Source organism: Pristiophorus japonicus, chromosome 7, assembly GCF_044704955.1.
Source record: "Pristiophorus japonicus isolate sPriJap1 chromosome 7, sPriJap1.hap1, whole genome shotgun sequence".
Taxonomy (NCBI): Eukaryota; Metazoa; Chordata; class Chondrichthyes; family Pristiophoridae; genus Pristiophorus; species Pristiophorus japonicus.
This window is the reverse complement of record NC_091983.1, coordinates 163,291,209-163,309,451: the sequence shown is the minus strand read 5'-3', so window position 1 is coordinate 163,309,451 and position 18,243 is coordinate 163,291,209. Positions and strand designations below refer to the sequence as shown.

The 18,243-nt window shown below is 44.3% G+C and overlaps 1 protein-coding gene and 1 long non-coding RNA gene across 3 annotated transcripts in view; both read right to left on the bottom strand.

Moving 5' to 3' along the window:
* Positions 1–18,243, bottom strand: part of hbs1l (HBS1-like translational GTPase) — a 188,911-nt gene that overhangs the window by 137,230 nt on the left and 33,438 nt on the right. The window contains exon 5 of one of the 2 annotated variants that reach the window (XM_070885504.1): positions 599–922. The exons of the other annotated variant lie outside the window; for it this stretch is intronic. Coding sequence (XP_070741605.1) covers positions 599–922 — 324 coding nt within the window. The remainder of the gene's footprint in view (positions 1–598; positions 923–18,243) is intronic. 2 annotated transcript variants of the gene reach the window in all.
* On the bottom strand, positions 9,627–11,212 carry LOC139267340 (uncharacterized). Its single transcript, XR_011593890.1, has 3 exons — positions 11,179–11,212; positions 10,901–11,063; positions 9,627–10,765 (listed from the first exon to the last, which is right to left on the bottom strand). It is a non-coding gene; the product is annotated as an uncharacterized lncRNA (long non-coding RNA).

The following is an 18,243-nucleotide window of genomic DNA, read 5'->3' as shown; positions in this document are numbered from 1 at the left end:
TCACTGGCTAACTGTGCCAATGATAAAGATCCTAATGGTAATATTACACTGTCTGTTGAAGTTACTGACTGGCCCCAGAGAGGAACTGAGAGAGAATCAGAGCTGCTTGAACTATTTTTATGTTCCTCGATAAGATCAGCTAGAGACGGACTTCCATATTGCTGAAAGGACAAACTACTATTCTCTCCTACAATGTCTATCGGACTGCTTTGGGCAACTGCAACTAGAGTATCATTAAGTCCATTACTTTTCTGCTGGTATTGGTTCAGCTGATCAACTAGATTCAAAGCCCCAAGTGATGATGCAAGGTACTCGGGGTTTTGTGATGGCAGACTTAAAGAGCTTGAATGACTGTGATTGGTGTCTAATGTTGCAAAAGACAGTTCTGACAGGGAAGTGGGGCAGGGGTGAACGATTCCTTCCATCTTATTTTGTGTCAAAAAAGACAACTTTGGTATGTTTGCTGCAGGACTGACAGACTGTTCAAAATCCATCACTGTAGGGAATTCTGAGAAATAACTAAGAGGTAGAAAAGTTCTTTTTGAATCTTGGTGGTCACCATCTTTACCATCTTTAATCAGATCTGAAAGATTTATACCCCCTCCTGAACTTACTGCAGCCTGGTCAGCCAACGGGCCATTTAGTGCCTTCATATCTGTATGAACCACATTTGGGGTTTCTTTGATCATTTCCAACAATGAAATGCTCTGCTCCGAGGTTTCCTCTCCCTCATTTGCACTTTCATTATTAATAGATTCACAGGCTGCCATGGGAGCAGACACACAACATAGCTCAGACTTGCTCGATAACAGAATACTCAAATCAAAAGTTGAAGAATCATCAGTGTCATCTAATAAAATTACTGGTAAACATGAATCTGTGTGTTTAGAAGCTACTAATTTTGATGAATAAAATATGTCTTCTTACCTTACGATAGCCAGAAATGGTCAGAGGATGGACAAGAAACCAAATAGGAATTCAGAAGCCCAATGGCAATCCCCAATTATCAGATTGGAAGAAGACGGAGCCACAAAAGAAGTGAAAGGAAAAAGGCATGTGTTATTAAAAAGAACCTTTGAAAAAATATCAAATTCTCAAAACTAACTAAATTCAAAATATTCTAGTTTTCACATGTAACAATATAGTTAAGGAAATTGGGACCACTTTACAGGACTTAAAATGGAAGTACGGACTTCATATCAATTAAAATCATCTAATCATGCTTAGATATGCAAATGTACATTTCTTTTTTGGTCAGCAGGATGTCCAACGCTCACAGAAACCTAAAACCATTTTTAAATCTCCAAACCAAACTATTGAAAAAATCCACATAAATAAAAATTCTGTTGCCTGATATGTTGTAAATAGTCTCACACAATAGGAACATACCCAAATGAGCCCAGAGAACCTGGACAGTCTGATAGAGGCTATCTCAGATACCTCCAAATGGATACATAGAAACATACAAACATAGAAAATAGGTGCAGGAGTAGGTCATTTGGCCCTTCGAGCCTGCACAGCCATTCAACGAGTTCATGGCTGAACATGCAACTTCAGTACCCCATTCCTGCTTTCTCGCCATACCCCTTGATCCCCCTAGTAGTAAGGACTACATCTAACTCCTTTTTGAATATATTTAGTGAATTGGCCTCAACAACTTTCTGTGGTAGAGAATTCCACAGGTTCACCACTCTCTGGGTGAAGAAGTTTCTCCTCATCTTGGTCCTAAATGGCTTACCCCTTATCCTTAGATTGTGACCCCTGGTTCTGGACTTCCCCAACATTGGGAACATTCTTCCTGCATCTAACCTGTCTAAACCCGTCAGAATTTTAAATGTTTCTATGAGATCCCCTCTCATTCCTCTGAACTCCAGTGAATACAAGCCCAGTTGATCCAGTCTTTCTTGATATGTCAGTCCCGCCATCCCGGGAATCAGTCTGGTGAACCTTCGCTGCACTCCCTCAATAGCAAGAATGTCTTCCTCAAGTTAGGAGACCAAAACTGTACACAATATTCCAGGTGTGGTCTCACCAAGGCGCTGTACAACTGTAGTAACACCTCCCTGCCTCTGTACTCAAGTCCCCTCGTTATGAAGGCCAACGTGCCATTTGCTTTCTTAACCGCCTGCTGTACCTGCATGCCAACCTTCAATGACTGATGTACCATGACACCCAGGTCTCGTTGCACCTCACCTTTTCCTAATCTGTCACCATTCAGATAATAGTCTGTCTCTCTGTTTTTACCACCAAAGTGGATAACCTCACATTTATCCACATTATACTTCATCTGCCATGCATTTGCCCACTCACCTAACCTATCCAAGTCACTCTGCAGCCTCATAGCATCCACCTCGCAGCTCACTGCCACCCAACTTAGTGTCATCCGCAAATTTGGAGATACTACATTTAATCCCCTCGTCTAAATCATTAATGTACAATGTAAACAGCTGGGGCCCCAGCACAGAACCTTGCGGTACCCCACTAGTCACTGCCTGCCATTCTGAAAAGTACCCATTTACTCCTACTCTCTGCTTCCTGTCTGACAACCAGTTCTCAATCCACGTCAGCACACTACCCCCAATCCCATGTGCTTTAACTTTGCACATTAATCTCTTGTGTGGGACCTTGTCGAAAGCCTTCTGAAAGTCCAAATATACCACATCAACTGGTTCTCCCTTGTCCACTCTACTGGAAACATCCTCAAAAAATTCCAGAAGATTTGTCAAGTATGATTTCCCTTTCACAAATCCATGCTGACTTGGACCTATCATGTCACCTCTTTCCAAATGCGCAGCTATGACATCCTTAATAATTGATTCCATCATTTTACCCACTACTGAGGTCAGGCTGACTGGTCTATAATTCCCTGTTTTCTCTCTCCCTCCTTTTTTAAAAAGTGGGGTTACATTGGTTACCCTCCACTCAATAGGAACTGATCCAGTGTCGATGGAATGTTGGAAAATGGCTATCAATGCATCTGCTATTTCCAAGGCCACCTCCTTAAGTACTCTGGGATGCAGTCCATCAGGCCCTGGGGATTTATCGGCCTTCAATTCCATCAATTTCCCCAACACAATTTCCCGACTAATAAGGATTTCCCTCAGTTCTTCCTTCTTACTAGACCCTTTGACCCCTTTTATATCCGGAAGGTTGCCTGTGTCCTCCTTAGTGAATACTGAACCAAAGTACTTGTTCAATTGGTCTGCCATTTCTTTGTTCCCCGTTATGACTTCCCCTGATTCTGACTGCAGGGGACCTACGTTTGTCTTTACTAACCTTTTTCTCTTTACATATCTATAGAAACTTTTGCAGTCCGTCTTAATGTTCCCTGCAAGCTTCCTCTCGTACTCTATTTTCCCTGCCCTAATCAAACCCTTTGTCCTCCTCTGCTGAGTTCTAAATTTCTCCCAGTCCCCAAGTTCACTGCTATTTCTGGCCAATTTGTATGCCACTTCCTTGGCTTTAATACTATCCCTGATTTCCCTTGATAGCCACTGTTGAGCCACCTTCCCTTTTTTATTTTTACGCCAGACAGGTATGTACAATTGTTGTAGTTCATCCATGCGGTCTCTAAATGTCTGCCATTGTCCATCCACAGTCAACCCCTTAAGTATCATTCGCCAATCTATCCTAGCCAATTCACGCCTCATACCTTCAATGTTACCCTTCTTTAAGTTCTGGACCATGGTCTCTGAATTAACTGTTTCATTCTCCATCCTAATGCAGAATTCCACCATATTATGGTCACTCTTCCCCAAGGGGCCTCGCACAACGAGATTGCTGATTAATCCTCTCTCATTACACAACACCCAGTCTAAGATGGCCTCCCCCCTAGTTGGTTCCTCAACATATTGGTCTAGAAAACCATCCCTTATGCACTCCAGGAAATCCTCCTCCACCGTATTGCTTCCAGTTTGGTTAGCCCAATCTATATGCATATTAAAGTCATCCATGATAACTGCTGCATCTTTATTGCATGCACCCCTAATTTCCTGTTTGATGCCCTCCCCAACATCACTACTACTGTTGAGGTCTGTACACAACTCCCACTAGCGTTTTTTGTCCTTTGGTGTTCTGCAGCTCTACCCATATATATTCCACATCATCCAAGCTAATGTCCTTCCTAACTATTGCATTAATCTCCTCTTTAACCAGCAATGCTACCCCACCTCCTTTTCCCTTTATTCTATCCTTCCTGAATGTTGAATACCCATGGATGTTGAGTTCCCAGTCCTGATCATCCTGGAGCCAGGTCTCTGTAATCCCAATCACATCATATCCGTTATCATCTATTTGCACAGTTAATTCATCCACCTTATTACGGATACTCCTTGCATTAAGACACAAAGCCTTCAGGCTTGTTTTTTTTTTTAAACACCCTTTGTCCTTTTAGAATTATGATGTAGTGTGGCCCTTTTTGTTTCTTGCCTTTGTTTACTCGGCCTTCCACTATTGCTTTTTACCTTTCTACCATCTGTTTCGGACTCCATATTACTTTGCCCTATCTCGCTGCATAGGTTCCCATCCCCCTGCCATATTAGTTTAAACATTCCCGAACTGCATTAGCAAATGTTACCCCGAGGACATCAGTTCCAGTCCTGCCCAAGTGCAGACAGTCCCTTTTGTACAGGTCCCACTTCCCCCAGAACTGGTTCCAATGTCCCAGGAATTTGAATCACTCTCTCTTGCACCACTGCTCAAGCCACATATTTATTCTAACTATCCTGCTTCCTCTACTCTGATTAGCACGTGGCACTGGTAGCAATCCAGAGATTACTACCTTTGAGGTCCTACTTTTTAATTTAACTCCTAGCTCCCTAAATTCAGCTTGTAGGACCTCTTCCCGCTTCTTACCTATATCGTTGATACCTACATGTACCACGACAACTGGTTGTTCACCCTCCCTCTCCAGAATGCTCTGCAGCCGCTCCGAGACATCCTTAACCCTTGCACCAGGGAAGCAACATACCATCTTGAAGTCTCGGTTGCAGCCGCAAAAACTCCTATCTATTCCCCTTACAATAGAGTTCCCTATCACTATATCTCTCCCACTCTTTTTCCCACCCTTCTGTGCAGCAGAGCCAGCCACGGTGCCATGAACTTGGCTGCTGCTGCCCTCCCCCTCAACAGTACCCAAAGCGGTGTATCTGTTTTGCAGGGGGATGACCGCAGGGGACCCCTGCACTACCTTCCTTGCACTGCTCTTCCTGCTGGTCTTCCATTCCCTAGCTGGCTGTGGACCCTTCACCTGCAGTAAGACCAACTCGCTACACGTGCTACTCACGTCATTCTCAGCATCGTACAGGAGTACTACTGAAGTTTAACCAGTTAAAAGCACGCAGTCTATTGTCATACAATATTAGTAAACTTCCTTCTTGCCCATTTAGGACCACTCTACCAGTTGGCTTGCAAGGTCATCTGGATCAAGATTATAAGAATCCTAGACCCTGTGATGGATCTACCCTTTCAGGTCGCATTAATTAACACATGAACAGGAGTAGGCCATTCAGCCCCTTGAACCTGTTCCGCCATTTAATGAGATCATGGATGATCTGTATCCCAACTTTATCCACCCGCCTTGGCTCCATATTATTTAATACCATTAGCAAGCAAAAATCTCAATCTCAGATTTAAAATTATTAATTGCGCTAACATCCAAAACTTGGGTGCCCATGTCCTAACTCGCACCAAGTCCCGCTCACCCATCACCCCTATGCTCGCTGACCTACATTGGCTTTCGGTTAAGCATTTCAGTTAAGCCTCGATTTCAAAATTTTCATCCTTATTTTAAAATCCCTCCATGGCCTCGCCCCTCCCTATCTCTAATCTCCTCCAGCCTCACAATCCCCCGAGATCCTCTAATTCTGCCCTCCTGATTATAATCGCTCAACCATTGGTGGCATGCCTTCTGTTGCCTAGGTCCCAAGCTCTGGAACTCCCTGCCTAAACCCCTCCCTCTCTCTCTCTCTTTCTCTTTTTCTCTACCTCCTTCAAGATGCTCCTTAAAACATACTTCTTTGACCAAGCTTTTAGTCACCTGTGCTAATTTCTAGTTATGCGGCTCAGTGTCAAATTGATATCGCATAATACTCCTGTTAAGTGCTTTGGGACGTTTCACTACATTAAAAGCGCTATATAAATACAAATTGTTGTTGTTGTAGCATCAATTGCTTTTTGTGGGAGAGTTTTCCACACTTCTACCACCCCTTTGCATGAAGAAGTATTTCCTAACTTTTCTCCCAAATGGTTTTAAGGTTATGTCCCTTTCAAAATCCTAAAAACCTCAATCAAATCACCCCTGAACCTTCTATATTCCAGGGAATACAAGTCTAGTTTATGTAATCTCGCCTCATAATTTAACCCCTGGAGCCCTGGTAACATTCTGGTGAATCTGCACGGCACTCCTTCCAAGGCCAATATATCCTAAGGTGTGGTGCCCAGAACTGTTCAGTGCTTCAGAAGTGGTCTAACCAGGGTTTGGTATAGCAGCAGCAAAACCTCCTCCCATTTATTTCCAGCCCTTCAGATATAACAGAAATAGGAGGATAGAGCAGATGAATGCATGGCTGGAGAGATGGTGTAGGAGGGAGGGCTTTGGATTCCTGAGGCATTGGGAGCAATACAATTCGGACAGGTTGCAACTCAGCAGGGCCGGGACCAAAATTCTCACTGGTGCTAGTGCTGTTGAGGAGGGTTTAATTGGGAATCTGAGATTGAGTAGGGAGAGAAGTAAAGCTGGAAATGGAAGGCAGCAAATTAGTGAGTTTGGAAGGCACAGGAAATAAAGGCAAAAAAATAGACAATGAAGGAGTTTGCCAGTGCTTAATGGTGAACAAAGCAGATGAGCTGAAGGCACAATTTTTTAAAAATTATTTGGTGATTACTGATTAGCTTTTTATTCCAGATTTATTTAATTAACTGAATTTAAATTCCCCAGCTGCCGTGGTGGAATTTGAACTCATGTCCCCAAAAACATTCGTCCAGGCCTCTGGATTACTAGTCCAGTAACATAACCACTATGCTACCGTACCCTAGACAGACACGTGGAAGTATGATATCATAGCTATTACTGAAACACAGCTTAAAGGGCAGGAATAACAACTCAACATTCCTGGTACAGGATTTTCAGACGAAAGAGAGGAGGATAAAAGGGAGCGGGAGTCGCAATATTGGTTGAGGAACCAATTACAGCTGTGAGGAGGGATGATACATTAGAAGGATCATCAAATGAGGTCATATGGGTTGAACTGAAGAACAAAAAAGGGACAATCACAATGCTGGAAGTGTACTATAGACACCCAGTCAGAGGAAGCTAGAAGAGCAAAAATGTAGGCAAATTTCTGAGAAATGCAAAAACAATAGGGCAGTAATAGTAGGACATTTCAACTACCCAAATATTAACTGGGTTAGAATTAATGTAAAAGGAATAGAGCACACATAATTCTTAAAATGCATTCAGGAGAACATTTTTAGCCAGTATGTATAAATCCAACAAGAGAGAGAGCAGTTCTGTGCTCAGTTTTCAGGAATGAAGCTGGGCAGGTGGAAGGGGTATCAGTGGAAGAGTATTTTGGTGGTAGTGATCATAATTCAGTTAGATTTAGCATAGTTATGGAAAAGGAAAAAGATGGGCCAGATGTAAAAAGGGAGAGAGTAGCAAAAGTATTGTTCCCTTGGAGACAGAGACAGGTGAAATTATAATGGGAAATAAGGAAATGGTAGAGACTTTAAATATTTTTTATCTGTCTTTTCAATAGAAAACACAAAAAGCATACCAAAAATAATGGGGAACCAAAGGACTAATAAGAGTGAGGAACTAAAAGTTAAATCTGTTGAGAAAAAATACTCGAGAAACTAATGGGACTAAAAGCCAACAAATCCCCTGGATCTGATGAACTACATCCTAGAATTCTAAAAGAGGTGGCTGCAGAAATAGTGGATGTATTGGTTTTGATTTTCCAAAATTCCCTAGACTCTAGAACGGTCCCAGCAAACTGGAAGGTAGCAAATGTAACCCTGCTATTCAAGAAAGGAGAGGGGTAAAAGAGGGAACTACAGGCCAATTAGCCCGACAGGGAAAATGCTGGAATTCATAGAGACATAGAAACATAGGGCCCAAGTTTCGGGTGGAGTTGCTCCTAGTTTTTTGGAGCAACTAGTTTAGTTTGGAGTATGTTAGAAATTGCAATTCTCGGATATTAGTTTGCTCCAGTTCTACTGAGTTAGTTTAGGTTGGCTTTAGGCAAGGTATTTTTTTTTTCCAAAAGGGGGTATGTCCAGCCACTCAGGCCTGTTTTGCAAGTTTCGGCAGTGAAAACTTACTACAAACTAACTTAGGCTGGAGTAAGTGCCCACTTTTGTAAGTTCAGAACAACCTTACCTAGAGGTAAGCTCAGTGCAGGCACAGGAGGGGGGGGGGGGGGGGGGGTGGGGTGGAGTTAAACACAAAAAGGACTGAAGCATTAAACACATCACTTATAATGTCCAAAAACCTCTTTTGATGATATCTTGCCTTATATCTGCTGAATGAGGATAGTTGTTTCTTTTTTTTAATAAATAAACAAGTGTAGCCTCCCGGCTGAGGCAGGCACATCAACACCTAATTATGGCTAATTTGATCCTTTGGAAATCATCATACCCCATTAGTCCAACCTATTACTTGAATGACTCACCTCATTTGTAAAACTAACTGTTTGGCATTGTGCCTCCGTCAGGGACTGACTGTTAAGAGTAACGTGTTGTAAGCCACCCTAACCCACCATTGTCTCCCACACCCCCAGCAGCACTCTTCCCCCACCCCCACCGCTTCACTCCGTGTGTCTCTCCTCACTCCTGCACTCCCAACAGCACTCTTCCCCTCCCCGCTCCACCCCCCACCCAACCCCTCGCAGCCAGCAGCAGAACCAATCTGTGTGTTTCAGATACTGTAGGGTAATTAGTCGCTGGCTTCCTCAGTCCACGGACACCCATCCTACTGCAGCAGGAGATCGCCAAGCCACGACACACCACACCAGCATTCCCCTCGGTCATGGCTAGGTGCAGGAGGCACGCATGACTGAAGGGATGAGGGATGTTTATCTTTTGCAGGTGTTCCTTAAAGATTGTGTTTGGTATGTTAATGGACCAGGAATCAGTTGTAATGTTAAGTAATGAACTTTATTGATATGCTTACAATATACTTTACTTTAGTGCAATAATAATAAAACCATTCTTGTCATGATTCTGTCTCAATGTACAATACATTTTCATTGAAATCTTTACAATGTACTTTACTGCAATAAAATCATTGTTGTATCAAATTTGATTTGACTCTTTCTGATCACTTAACAACCCCAAATATTTATATAGTTCTAAAGTTAGAAAACGTAGTAAACAATTTCAATCTGTAAACAAAATTACTGAACAACCATAAGATAACTTTAACGCAGTAAATTTAAACAACTTACTAAGATCACTTAAAAACTCTATAATCACTTATATACTTGTACAGTTACAAAACTTAGTACACAATTTCAATTTGTAAACATTTCCAACAGTGGCATCAAATCTACTACATCAACACCAGCAGCAAAGAAAGGCTGCACCCAGCTCTCATCCACATCTCGGTGCAGGTGCACTGCCTCATGGGGAGGGGGGTGTAGGGGAAGAGAAGGGGTGGTGGGGTGAAGAGAGGGTGGATAGGGAAGGAGGGGGTGGATAGGGAAAGAGGGGGTGGATAGGGAAAGAGGGGGGGGGGAAAGAAAGGGGGGGGGGGGAAAGAAAGGGGGGGGGGGGTCCCTGCTTGGATCTCTAGAGGCTGATACTGGGATTGCAGTGGGAGGGGCCTTTGATTGGTAGGGAGGTGTGCGCTTATTGCAGCAGCTAACTTTTCGATGGCCTCTGCCAGCATTTGCACTGGCTGTGCCATTCCCTCACTCAGTTCACGTGGCATAACTGCTATTTGCTCACACAGCGCTGTCAACTCATCACCAACCCCACTGATGGTGCCCTCCAGTGAACGGGTAAGGTCATTGCCCTCCACACTCAATGCAATAACGTCAAGCCCATTTGTTGAACGCTGCATCTCAGGAGAGCCTACTCGGTTCTCCTTACTCTCCCCCCGGCTCTGCCTCGTGGCACCACTCCAGTGCGAGGCGCAGGGTAGGACGGTGGGGCCCTGGGTGTTCCACACTGCATTCCACCAGCACCACCACCACCACCATTGGGGCCCTGGGTGTTCCACACTGCGTTCTAACTCCACCACCGTGACACACTACCTCTGAGAATGGGGCCCTGGGTGCTACAAGCTGCATTCTACCACCACCACTGGGACCCTCAACCTCTGACACTGGGGCCCTGGGTGTTCCACACTGGGTTCTACCTCCATCACCGTGACCCTCTACCTCTGAGAATGGGGTCCTGGGTGCTACAAGCTGCATTCCACCACCACCACTGTGACCCTCAACATCAAAGGATGTGAAACCATGGAACGTCTTACCAGAACTTGCATCACTAAGCGCGGATGGGTACGTGAGGAGACGATGACATACCGCATCAGAACTTAAAGCACCACGGAAGGATGGGGGGTGGATGAAGGAGTGGAATGTTGGAGGAGAATTCATGGTATTCTCTGGGATAGTGAGGCCCTGCACTATGAACTGATCCATATTACGATCGACATTCTTCCCTGAACACATATCCATTTGCCCCTCCTCCCCGTCACCACCTTGGTCTTGATCGCATGCATCAGACTCTTCCTCTGAATCTTCTGGATTGACATCATGTTCTGCAAAATATAACCGAACAGTCAAATGATTAGCAGCACAGGAGCGGGCAGGATGGGTGACATGGATAGTCTCGCACAAAAGCAGGTGAGGCAGCAGGATGATTTGAAGGGTCACGATGCATTTTCAGGACTTACCCTCTCCCAAGAGTGTGGGCTCAGCTTGTGCATCACTGATTGCCTTTCTCCAGGCATGACTCATCATGGCAGCGACCCTCTGTTCCAAGGGTGTCAGTGGGTGCAGATTTGGCAGGCCTCCTCCTGTTCGTGTTCTTTCCCTTTTGTTGTGAGCCAATTTCTTCTGCAATGATGAAAATATAACTTTTAAGAGAGGGTGCCTTTCTGCCGGGTGGGACATATATAGCTGGTCACATTTAGAATTGCAATTCCATTGAGAAAATGAAGATATTACTTACACTAACGACGTGACCAAGATCCTGCCATTTCTTTTTACACTGGGCTCCAGATCTCCACTGCGCAGTATTCGTCTGCAAGCAGGTCCCAGCGTTTCTTGATTTCTTTGGGTGCCACCTTTGTGCGGCTCTGTTGCTGGTGTCCAGCTCCTGCCATCTACCCTCAATGACATTAACTAGTGTCTCGACTTCGTCATGCAAGAAGTTCTTCATTCTCGCTGCACGTTCTTGCATTGCTGTACAGATACTGGATTTCCACTCAGTGATTATTAAAAACACAGTCCTTTTCTTGCATGCACGTGTGCAGCACCCCTTTGCACTCCAAGAATTACTTAATATTTTTCACTCCTTTCCTTCCTGCACCCATAATTCACACAGCTCGCTGTAACAGATTGCCACGTTTTCCCTTTAAATGTCCTTGCTCGCACCTATGTGGCACCTTTGCACAAGAAGCAATAAAATAATGTTCAATCCTTTTCCTACCTGCAACCAAAAATCCCAGCTAGCTTTAAATGAGTGTCTGCCACGTTTTCACTTTAAATGTCCTTGCTTGCACCTATGCAGCACCTTTTCAGCACTCCTCTGCACAAGAATCAATAAAATAATGTTCAATCCTTTTCCAACCTGCAACCAAAAATCCCAGTCAGCTTTAAATGCGAGCCACGTTCTCACTTTAAATGGCCGATTGCCAAGGTCGAGATTCCATTGAGCATGGGCGCACGCGCAACGAAGCCGCTGTATTTAAACACGCAGGGGCTTAGCCCCGCCCACCTGCAGAGTACTATAGGCTTGCTCCACCCCAGGAAGACAACGCTGCGCCGCACCACGCCACGCCATGGTCCAGGAGGACCGGAGAATTGCTGTAATTTATTCCGCCGCACCTTCGAGCCCAGGCAGGTCACGTAAGTCTCGGAGGTGTGCTGTATTCAACAGATGCCGAAACTTGGGCCCATAGAAAATAGGTGCAGGAATAGGCCATTCGGCCCTTCGAGCCTGAACCACCATTCAATATCATGGCTAATCATTCACCTCAGTACCCCTTTCCTGCTTTCTCTCCATACCCCTTGATCCCTTTAGCCGGAAGGGTCATATCTAACTCCCTCTTGAATATATCCAACAAACTGGCCTCAACAACTCTCTGCGGTAGAGAATTCCACAGGTTAACAACTCTGAGTGAAGAAGTTTCTTCTCTCCTCAGTCCTAAATGGCTTACCCCTTATCCTTAGACTGTGACCCCTGGTTCTGGACTTCCCCAATATCGGGAACATTCTTCCCGCATCTAACCTGTCCAATCCCGTCAGAATTTTATACGTTTCTATGAGATCCCCTCTCATCCTTCTAAACTCCAGTGAATACAGGCCCAGTCGACCCAGTCTCTCCTCATATGTCAGTCCTGCCATCCCGGGAATCAGTCTGGTGAACCTTCACTGTACTCCCTCAATAGCAAGAATGTCCTTCCTCAGATTAGGAGACCAAAACTGAACACAATATTCCAGGTGAGGCCTCACTAAGGCCCTATACAACTGCAGTAAGACCTCCCTGCTCCTATACTCAAATCCCCTAGCTATGAAGGCCAACATACCATTTTCCTTCTTCACCGCCTGTTGTACCTACATGCCAACTTTCAATGACTGATGTACCATGACACTCAGGTCTCGTTGCACCTCCACTTTTCCTAATCTGCCGCCATTCAGATAATATTCTGCCTTTGTGTTTTTGCCCCCATTGTGTTCACACTTCCTCCAAAATCTAGAGATCCCTGGATGTCAAGGAGCATACAGGGTAGGAAAAGGAATAAACGGGTAGCTTTTGTCAGATAATGAGAGCTCAATACAACCGAAAGCCAAGAGAAGTATAGAAAGTGCAGGGGTGAAAATTAGGAAAGCAAAGAGACAGCATGAAAAACTATTGGCAAGTAAAATCAAGGAAAATCCAAATTTGTTTTATAAATACAAGAACAAAAGAGAATAACTAAGAAAAGAGTAGGGCCTATTAGAGACCAAAAAGATAACCTGCGTGGAGGAGGAAGACATGGGTATGGTTCTTAATACTTTGCGTCTGTCTCCACAGGAGAGGGACGATGCAGATATTGTAGTTAAGGAGGAGTATGAAATATTAGATGGGATAGAGGGGAAGTATTGAGAGGTTTAGCATTTTTGAAAGTAGATAAATCGCCAGGCTCAAATGAAATGTGTCCCGAGCTGTTGAGAGGCAATAGCAGAGTCTCTGACCATAATTTTCCAATCCTCTCGGGCTACAGACATGGTGCCAGAGGAGTGTAGGACTGCTCACGTAGTGCCATTGTTTACAAAGGGAGAAAGTGATAGACTGAGTGGAACTAAACTACAGAACCAGTGGGAAGCTGTTGAGCATTCGCCGCCTCCAGGCCAGGCCCAAGACCACCGCAACCTCTGTCGTTGAGCTACAGTACGCCACGACGCCTGCATCTGCGCACATTCAGAGGCTGAACTCCAGGATATAGTCGACATATTTACTGAGGCAGACGAAAGCATGGGCCTTGCGTTAAACATCCGTAAGACAAAGGTCCTCCACCAGCCTGTCCTCACCGCAAAGCACTGCCCCACAGTCATCAAGATCCACAGCACGGCCCTGGACAACGTGGACTATTTCCCATAAATCGGGAGCCTATTAACAAAAACAGACGTTGATGAGGAGATTGAATACCACTTCCAGTATGCCAGTGCAGCCTTCGGCCACCTGAGGAAGAGTGTTTGAAGACCAGGCCCTCAAATCTACCATCAAGCTCATGATCTACAGGGCTGTAGTAATACCCTCCCTCTTGTATGGCTCAGAGGCATAGACCATGTACAGTAGACTCCTCAAGTCGTTGGAGAAATACCATCAACGATGCCTCCGCAAGATCTTACAAATTCCCTGGAAGGACAGGCTCACCAACATTAGCGTCCTCGACCAGGCCAACAGCCCCAGCATTGAAGCACTGACCACACTTGATCAGCTCCACTGGGCAGACCACATTGTTCGCATGCCAGATACAAGACTCCCAAAGCAAACGCTCTACTCTGAACTCCTTCATGGCAAATGAGCCAAGGGTGGACAGAGGAAACATTACATGACATCCTCAAAGCCTCCCTGATAAAGTGCGGCATCTCCACCGACACCTGGGAGTCCTTGGCCAAAGGCCGCCCCGAGTGGAGGAAGTGCATCCGGGAGGGCGCTGAGCACCTCGAGTCTCATTGCCGAGTGCATGCAGAAAACAAGCGCAGGCAGTGGAAGGAACACGCGGCAAACTTGTCCCACCCTCTTTTACCCTCAACGACTGTCTGTCCCACCTGTGGCAGGGACTGTGGCTCTCGTATTGGACTGTTCGGCCACCTAAGGACTCATTCTAAGAGTGGAAGTAAGTGTTCCTTGATTCCAAGGGACTGCCGATGATGATGGACAGGCCCGTCAACCTAACCTCGGTGGTGGGAAAAATATTGGAAAAAATTATGCGGGACAGTATAAATCATCATCTAGAACGCCACGGATTAATCAAGGATGTTCAGCGTGGATTTGTTATGGGATGGTCATGTCCGACTAACTTGATTGAATTTTTTGACATGGTATCGAGGAGTGTCAATGAGGGCAATACATTTGACGTATACATGGATTTTAGCAAGGCCTTTGACAAGGCCCCCCACATGGCAGGTTGGCCAAAAAGTAAAAGCCCATGGGATTCAAGGGAAAGTGACAACTAGATCCAAAATTGGCTCAGTGGCAGGAAGCAAAGGGTAATAGTCGACGGGTGTTTTTGTGACTGGAAGGTTGTTTCCAGTGGGGTACCACAGGGCTTAGTACTAGGTCCCTTGCTTTTTGTGGTATATATCAATGATTTAGACTTCAATGTAGGGGCATGATTAAGAAGTTTGCAGATGATACAAAAATTGACCGTGTGGTTGATAGTGAGGAAGATAGCTGTAGACTGCTGGAAAATATCAATGGATAGGTCAGGTGGGCAGAGAAGTGACAAATGGAATTCAATCCAGAGAAGGGGGAGGTAATGCATTTGGGGAGTGCAAACAAGGCAAGGGAATAAATAATAATTAGTAGGATACTGAGAAATGTAGAGGAATAGAGGGATTTTGGAGTGCATGTCGACAGATCCCTGAAAGTAGCTGGACAGGTAGATAAGGTGTTAAGAAGGCAGACGGGATACTTTCCTTTATTAGCAGAGGCTTAGAATAATACAGCAGAGAGGTTATGTTAGAATTTATAAAACACTAGTTAGGCCACAACTAAAGTACTGCGTACAGTTCTGGTCACCACATTACAGGAAAGATGTGATTGCACTAGGGAGGGTACAGAGAAGATTTACAAGGATGTTGCCAGGCCTGGAGAATTTTAGCTATGAGCAAAGATTGGATAGGCTGAGGTTGTTTTCTTTGGAACAGAGGAGGCTGAGGGGAAACTTAATTGAGGTGTATAAAATTATGAGGCGCATAAAATTATGAGGCGCCCAGATGGAGTGGATAGGAAGGACCTATTTCCCTTAGCAGAGTAATAAGCCCGAATTAATTAATCTGACAGTAAAGTAGCATCTTGCAAAGTGACCAAATATGACAGTTTGACGTTAAGTTTGAGAAGGAGAAAGATCACACACTAACCAAGGTTTTAAACTTAAGTAAAGTTGACATCAAAGGAATGAGGTACAAGCTGAACATGTTAAACTGGGCTGAGCTGTTAACGGGTAAACCTACAGAAAAACAGTGGGAGGTATTCAAAAAAGTATTTAGTATAATATGATACCAATACATACCCCTAAAGAGCAAAAATTCCACGTGTACAGTCAAGCACTGTGGTCAATATGTGAGGTAAGAAGCAGTATAAAGCCTTGTGATTTACACAAATGCCAAGAAAAGAGGTAATCCAGAGGATTTGGGAGAAATATAGAAAACAACAAAAAAGGACAAAAAAAATCAAAAGCTTTAAAATACAAAACAAATCTTGCAAGTAATAAAAAAAGGTTAACAGTAAAAGTTTTAAATAAATATATTAAGGAATCAGTGGTAGCACTCTCACCTTGGAGTCAGAAGATTATGGCTTCAAGTCCCACTCCAAAGTCTTGAGCACATAATCGAGGCTGACACTCCAGGGCAGTACTGAGGAGTACTGCACTGTCAGAGATGCCGTCTTTCGGATGAGATGTTAAACCAAGATGTCTGCCCTCTCAGGTATTTCGAAGTAGAGCAAGAAAGTTCTCCTCAGTCTCCTGGCCAATATTTATCCCTCAACCAAACACCTAAAAAGATTATCTGGTCGTTATCATATTGCTGCTTGTGGGATCTTCCACTGCACAAATTGGCCGTCATGTTTTCTACATTACAACAGTGACTCACTTCAAAAGTACTTCATTGGCTATAAAGCACTTTGGGCTGTCCCAAGGTCATGAAAGGCACTGTATATATGCAAGTTCCTTCTTTTGGAGCAAGGCAAAAGGAGATGTGAGCTCATTAAAGACAGATGCAGGTGATATGGTAATAGATAACAAGGTAATGGCAGATTTATTGAACAAGTACTTTGTATCCATTTTCCACAGTAAAGGAAGAGGATACAATATTACTGAGAAGTGAAACAAAAAATAAATCAAGGGGAGGAATTATTGTATTCAATAATCATAGAATCATAGAAACTTACAGCATAGAAGGAGGCCATTTGGACAATCATGACCGTGCCAGCTAACGAAGAGCTATCCAGCCTAATCCTACTTTCCAACTCTTGGTCCGTAGCCTTGTAGGTTACGGCACTTTAAAAGCACATCAAAGTACTTTTTTTAATGTGGTGAGGGTTTCTGCCTCTACCACCATTTAAGGCCGTAAGTCCAGACCCCCACCACCCTCAGTGAAATAATTTCTCCTCAAATTCCCTCTAAACCTCCTACCATTTATTTTAAATCTATGCTCCCTGGTTATTGACCCCTCTGCTAAGGAAATAGGTCCTTCCTATCCACTCTACCAAGGCCCCTCATAATTTTATACATGTCAATTAGGTCCCCCTCAGCTGCCTCTGTCCAAAGAAAACAGCCCCAGCCTATCCAATCTTTCCTCAGCCAAAATTCTCCAAGTCTGGCAACATCCTCGTAAATCTCCTCTGCACCCTCTCTAGTGCAATCACATCTTTCCTGTAATGTGGTGACCAGAACTGCATTCAGTACTCTAGCTGCGGCCTAACTAGTGTTTTATACAGTTTAAGCATAACCACCCCCTGCTCTTGTATTCTATGCCTCGGCTAATAAAGGCAAGTATTCCATATGCCTTCTTAACCACCTTATCTACCCGTCCTGTTACGTTCAGGGATCTGTAGACATGCACTCCAAGGTCCCTCTGTTCTTCTACACTTCTCAGTGTCATACCATCTATTTTGTATTCCCTTGCCTTATTAGTCCTCCCCAAATGCATTACCTCACACTTTTCTGGATTAAATTCTATTTGTCACTGTTCTGTCCACCTGACCAGTTCATTGATATTTTCCTGCAGTCCACAGCTTTCTTCATCAACCACACGGCCACTTTTTGTATCATCTGCAAACTTCTTAATCATACCCCCTACAATTACATAAAAACATAGAAAATAGGTGCAGGAGTAGGCCATTTGGCTCTTCTAGCCTGCACCGCCATTCAATGAGTTCATGGCTGAACATGCAACTTCAGTACCCCATTCCTGCTTTCTCGCCATACCCCTTGAACCCCCTAGTAGTAAGGACTACATCTAACTCCTTTTTGAATATATTTAGTGAATTGGCCTCAACAACTTTCTGTGGTAGAGAATTCCACAGGTTCACCACTCTCTGGGTGAAGCAGTTTCTCCTCATCTCGGTCCTAAATGGCTTACCACTTATCCTTAGACTGTGACCCCTGGTTCTGGACTTCCCCAATATTGGGAACATTCTTCCTGCATCTAACCTGTCTAAACCCATCAGAATTTTAAACGTTTCTATGAGGTCCCCTCTCATTCTTCCGAACTCCAGTGAATACAAGCCCACTTGATCCAGTCTTTCTTGATAGGTCAGTCCCACCATCCCGGGAATCAGTCTGGTGAACCTTCGCTACAC